This window comes from Myotis yumanensis, unplaced genomic scaffold (assembly GCF_028538775.1).
Source record: "Myotis yumanensis isolate MYYU_CA2020_CCGP unplaced genomic scaffold, mMyoYum1.0.hap1 SCAF_2, whole genome shotgun sequence".
Lineage (NCBI taxonomy): Eukaryota > Metazoa > Chordata > Mammalia > Chiroptera > Vespertilionidae > Myotis > Myotis yumanensis.
The window spans coordinates 173,903,853-173,909,852 of record NW_027223753.1 but is presented as its reverse complement, the minus strand read 5'-3'; the positions used below and the strand labels follow the sequence as shown (position 1 = coordinate 173,909,852).

The 6,000-nt window shown below is 46.0% G+C and overlaps 1 protein-coding gene across 2 annotated transcripts in view; it reads right to left on the bottom strand.

The window, feature by feature from the left end:
• Window positions 1-289: 289 nt before the first annotated feature.
• Window positions 290-6,000, bottom strand: part of LIPH (lipase H) — a 43,435-nt gene continuing 37,724 nt past the window's right edge. For both annotated transcript variants that reach the window (XM_070406645.1, XM_070406646.1), the window contains exons 9-10: window positions 5,558-5,731; window positions 290-4,309 (exon numbers count right to left, since the gene is read on the bottom strand). In XM_070406645.1, the coding sequence (XP_070262746.1) occupies window positions 4,222-4,309; window positions 5,558-5,731 (262 nt within the window). In that variant the 3' untranslated portion in view covers window positions 290-4,221. The remainder of the gene's footprint in view (window positions 4,310-5,557; window positions 5,732-6,000) is intronic.

Sequence of the window (6,000 nt, the reverse complement as noted above, 5' to 3'; positions counted from 1 at the left end):
TTCATTCAAGGATGTTGGATGAGAACTGGAGGTGGGGAGGAGACGTGTCCTGAGAGCCCAAGAAAGACTGTTAGAAAAGGGACCTGTGCTCAGTGTCAGAGCCCATGGATAAATCCAGCACGGAGACCTGAAGGTTGTGGGATTCAGCCAACATGAGGTGGTAAAGAACCTTTGACAGAGCTATTTTGGGAAATGCAAACCTAACTCCCTACAGGGTCACTACCCAAGCCTCTGCTTGCCTTCCCTTATGTACCCCGCCCCCCCCCCCCCCCCAAAGACTCCTGTCCGTATTCTTCCTACTCAACTTCTCTGTTTGGGGAAGCCCTGGACTGTGCTCCCCATTCCCAACCCACCTCCACTCTGATCTCAGTCTCCCCATTTCTCCTGGCCCCAACCCAACACCTACAGAGCCAACTCTAACCAGCCAGTGCACCACCTGTAGGCTGTACCAGCCTCCATCAAGGCCATTCAACTCATAGTACCTGCCCAGGCCCCCTGACAAAGGACAGCTGTATCCCCCACCAGGGACAGGTGCTGGACTGGGAAGCAGGTGGGTGTCAATGGCTCAGGGAAGTGGGAGGGAAGAAAAGGCAAGAGGTTCCAGTGAGAGTGAATTCGCCAGTCACTTACCATGGCTCTTTGTCAATACCACTCAACCTTGGCTTCATCAGCTCTGCACCGAACAATTGAAAGAAGCAGCTCTGACGACCACATGATTTTGCTTCCCCACCCACTCCAACCATAACTGATTGGAACAGGATGGTCACCTTCTCCAAGAGAATCCTGAACTTGGAATCAGGACACCTCATGAGTGGCTGAAGACCCAGTGGTCCAAGGACCCCAGTGGTCTAACTGCCCTGTGGAGACAGCTGCGCTGAGGCAGTGAGACTCATGGCTGAGCACTAGGGTTAATAAAGGCCCGTGAACAGGCTGCCCCCATCGCTGCCCTATCTGTGGTCTGATGGTTCAGCTCTTCCTGGGTTTCTGCAAGCTATCTCTTCAATAAAACTTGTGTTGCCCTAACCGGTTTGGCTCAGTGGATAGAGCATCGGCCTGCGGACTGAAGGGTCCCAGGTTTGATTCCAGTCAAGGGCATGTACCTAGGTTGCAGGCACATCCCTAGTAGGAGGTGTGCAGGAGGCAGCTGATTGATGTTTCTCTCTCATCGATGTTTCTAACTCTTTATCCCTCTCCCTTCCTCTCTGTAAAAAATCAATAAAATATATTTTAAAAAAATAAAAATAAAAAATAAAACTTGTGTTGTACCAGTGGGTTTCTGTTGCTGGCATCCCTAATCTCCTCGGCCAAGGTAGATTTTTGTAGGACTGAGAGCACAGGGCAGGAGTCCGAAGGTGGGAGGGTCTGAGTTTAGGGTTTCATAAATAACAGTTAAGTGTGTCGATGTCTAAATCGGAGTGGAGGCGACCTCCTTCAAGTCCTTGGGTTGAGTCCACTCCATTCGGTTCAACACACATTTCATGAGCACCTGCCTTGTGCCTGACGTGGTGCGAGAGACTAGGGCGGCCAAGACAAATAAGCAGCAGCTGCTCTTGTGACGCTCACAGTCTCCAAGTGGGTACAGACATGGAAACATACTGCAATATGGCACAATGAAAGCAGCAATGGAAGCACATACAAAGTCGGTGGCAAGTGGGGTGGTGTAACGGCATCGTGGAAAAACAAGCAAGGGGGTCTTTGAACCACAGTTTGGAGTCATCCAGGAAGGCTGAAGAGTCCTGGAGGGTTTTAGCCAAGGCACTAAAACGGGGGAGAGCAAAACTCCCAGGCTTCAGGATAGGTGGGCGTGCTGAAGAATGGTGTTGGGGGCACCTGGAAGGTTCAGAGAGGAGTAAGGGGGAAGCCAACCTCTCTTTTTTCCCAGGGAGCCTGGGAAGTGAGCTATGGGCCTCCAGAGATAATGGAGACAATAACAACAAATTGTGTGTTGCTGGGGTGGGGGGCGGGGGGAAGTCAATGGAAACGAAGGGTGGGTGCCTCCAGGGAAATGGACTCTGACTGGGGGAGGGGAAGCCTTTACTTATAACTAAACATGGTTCCAGAAGGCTCACAAGATAGTGGAGAGTGTTCATTTAATAAATAGTGTATTTCCTGAGTGCAGGCACCACGCTATGTACACAGCTCCTGCCCTGCAGAGCAGTCTAGTGGAGAAAATAGATATTAAATAGTCATACAAATAAATGTACAAAAATACAACTTAAAAAGGTGCTATGAAGGAGAAGTTCAGTGAGCTGTATGGGAAACAAGGTCCGGGAAGACTCCCCCTGAAGAAGTGACAGTTTAGCTAAGGCCCACACACTAAATGGAAGATGGGTGAAGATGGCCAGGAAGAGGATAGACTATCTTGGATGTGGGATTCAGACAGATACACTGACAAAGAGAAGGGAGGAGAGGCCAGGATAGCAAGAGATCTTTGGGGCCTTGGGAGAAAGGTTCTGAGAAGAGGAGGTCACACCTGTCACTGCCTTCATTTCTCCTGGTCACTGTTAAATGAAATCCATCTCCACTCCAGTGAACAAACGTCCTTTCTTCCTTCCTTTGCTCACTGACTGGTTCATTCATCCATCCAACCAGTCCACAGTGAGCAAGGTACTGAGCTAGGAGGCACCAGGAGAAGAAGCCGAGGGACACCCACTGGCCTGAGGAGTTTATAATAAATGACAGAAATGCTATTCTGGCACTTCCTTTCTATTGTTTTGACCCGCTGCCTACCAGGCAACGGAAGGAGGATGAAGAAGTGACGGTGCTAATCAGAATGCAGAACATAGGAAACTAATAAAATCAGGGCCGATAGCACACTGATCTCTCATCCCCAGTGGCTGAGGGAATGTGGGAGGAGGGGGAAGGGTGATAAAATGTCCAGGTGGGAGGGCCGTCGCTGAGACTTTTCTCTCAGAGTGCAGTCATTCACTGCAGGCATCCCTCACTGAAGTGAAAAGCTCTGTACTGCATGTATAAAAATGTGCCACACGGGAACATACTTACAGAACCCTCTAATTTATGAAATAGAGAGTCCATTTCTTTCAAATAAGGGCTGTTCTCACAGAAAGCAGTAGGAGAATCACTTGGGTGAGGAAGTCACCGGGCCTGTGACACTCAGGAATCACAGAACGTCCCACAGTGGCCACAGCTGTTGGAAGCGTGGTGCTCACCCCTCTGGCTCTATCCCCACATTGGGCATCTGGCCCCACGATGGTCCTCCCTTGGTTCTGGCCTCTCTGGCCTTGGCCCTCTTGGCCTTGGCTTGGCTGCTGTAGTCATTCCAGATTCCTGGGTCACACATAGCCCTGGGGAAGCCTAAGAATCCCTCAAGCTGGAGGCTGCCGGTGCTCCAGGAGCAAACCAGTTTATGCTTGGAACCCCTATGTTAGCAACACAAGTTACTTAGCATTATTCCAAAAGGTTAACATTAATTCCCTCTAACAGGTGGGATTGTGTATAGCATATGTTCATTTTGCATCTATGCATTGTCTAAATTTCCTTCAATAATCATGGATTACAGTAGTAATAAGGAAAAATAAACATTTTCTCCGATGTAGAGGAGGTTGGAAGCCAGGGTATGACTTTCTTACCTTCCCAGAGTAAACAGCCCAAGAGAGAAGCTGGGGTTGATAAGGAATAGCTCTCTTATTGCATGTAAGATAAGCCTTATAAAATTAAATAAAAGCAATTCACATTTATCATACCACTCACAGATGTGGCACCCATGGGATTTCGAAGAACCCTTCACAGACTTGCCTCCAAGACCCACTCGACAGCCCTGTGAAGTAGGTCCGTCTGGTTCCCTTCTGTATGCGGGGACCTGGAGGAATTTGGCACAGGGAATGTGGAGTCGAGTCCAAAGTGAGGTCTCCAGCCAGTCCTTCCCTTTAAGGTGCTTGTCCCGCTAAACTGCCTGAGTGACAGGCAGCAGAATCACAGGACAGAACAAACGAGGCCCCAGGACGCAGCCACAGAAGGCGCTGGCTGCCTGGGGCCTGGCTATTTCAGACTTGCCCTACTTAAGGCCTGCCTTCTCAGGACTGTTCTATAATCCAAAGCCGTCTGACATTTTGCAATGTGACATCCATGGGACACGACTGGAAAAACCCTGGTTATTCCGTACTTTTTGTGCCTGGAGGAGACGGTAAGGAAGGCGAAGCTCTCAGAAAGCCTGCCATAGCTTTCTTGATGTTCCTTGGTGCTCATGTATCCTGACAACAGTTACAATTGCAACTTTGGGCAAAGAATAGGTTGGAAGATGGTTTCAACGTTTTCCATCAGAACAAGGTCATACCGACACAACTGGGGCCTGCAAAAATAAGATGAAATAGTCTTGTCAACGAAATAATAAATATGCCCTATTCTAGTCAAATAGCTTGTATTATATCCTTAGGATATGGAATGATTTAGCAATTATTTCTAATGTTATAGGGAAATGCTTATGGTAAATAAGCAAAGTAACAGCAGCAACAACAATAAAACAGGATGTAAAAATTTATTTGACACAGAAAGTCAACTAGGTCTAAGAACAGTAATAGAGCCCGACCGGTGTGGCTCAGCGGTTGAGGTCAACCCAGGTTCTGAGCTCAATCCCCAGTAGGGTTCATGCAGGAGGCAGTCAATCAATGTTTCTCTCTCATCGATGTTTCTAGCTCTCTATCCCATTCCTTTCCTCTCTCAAAATCAATGAAAACACACATTTTTTAAAATAACAGTAATAGAAAGCAGATTAGAAAGAAATAACCAAAAATGTTAACAGTGGTTGCCTTTGAATAATGACATTATGGGTGATGTTTCTCTACTTCCTAACACTTTCTGCACTTTCCAAAATTTTTAAACGAACGTGTATCCCTTTGGTAATCAGGAAAAAAAGTATTAAAAGAAACTTGTGTTATTAAATGTTTTGGTGTACCCTAAACCTTAGAAGAAACTTGTATTAGTAAATGTTTTAGGGTACCCTAACCCTTCAGGAAAAGGGAACTTATAAAGTACTAGCTGTTCACATCACTTCCTGCCTCCCTTGTGCCTGACGTTGGATGCTATACAAACACACTCGTTGTTTACTTTTTTTTTTGAACCAATTGAGAATAGGTCATTTACCACTTAATTCTTCCGTGTGTATTTCCTAAGAACAAGGACAATTTCACTTTCATACTGTACCAATGGAATAAAATATTCTAATTGTTCTATACCATTTTTTATACTAGGACCTGTTCTATCAGTTTGCTGAATTATATGAGACTTTCTTTTCTACAACAAATTAGCAACTTGCAAAGCAATGTGGGTAGAATGGTTAGGGAGGAATTGTATAACTCTATACATATAAGGACAATTATTTCTTTGGACTATTGGGCCATTTATCTTTAAGTGCATACCAGTAAAATTTCCTTGGATTGCTGGGCTACTTGTTTTTATCAAGTCTATTTTTGGAAAACTCTTCACTTCCTTCATTGTGATTGATGAAGGCCAATTATAGCATTAGACCAAGCGGACTGGACAAGAACCAACAACATCTTTGGAAAACGGGCTTGTCAAACCCTGCCTATGTATGGCTCACCTCTCTGGATGGACAAGTGACCTTAACTTCATTCGGAGAATCCTGAGCTTGTACCTCGGGCCTACTACAGATCCTGTAGAGAACACGAGGGAAATGGCTGCCACTTTATCCAGGTCTCGACTAAACCTTGCAAGCAGACTCACTTGGTGGTATTTCTGGAATGTTGCAGGTTCACTAGAAGGAAGAAATACTATTTTTATTTTATTTATTTTTATTTTTTAATAATTCTTTATTGTTGAAAGTATTACATATGTCCCCTTCCTCCCCCCCACCCATTGACTCCCTCTAGCCTGCCCCTGCCCCCCACCCCAGGCCTTTAGAAATACTATTTTTAAATGGATATTGATTGCTAGTGAAAGAAAAGAGTTTTGAAACTTATAAATCAGTAAGCAGGCAGCCATTTGACTCCATAGCCTGCAATAGCCGACTTTCGTGGGCAAAGT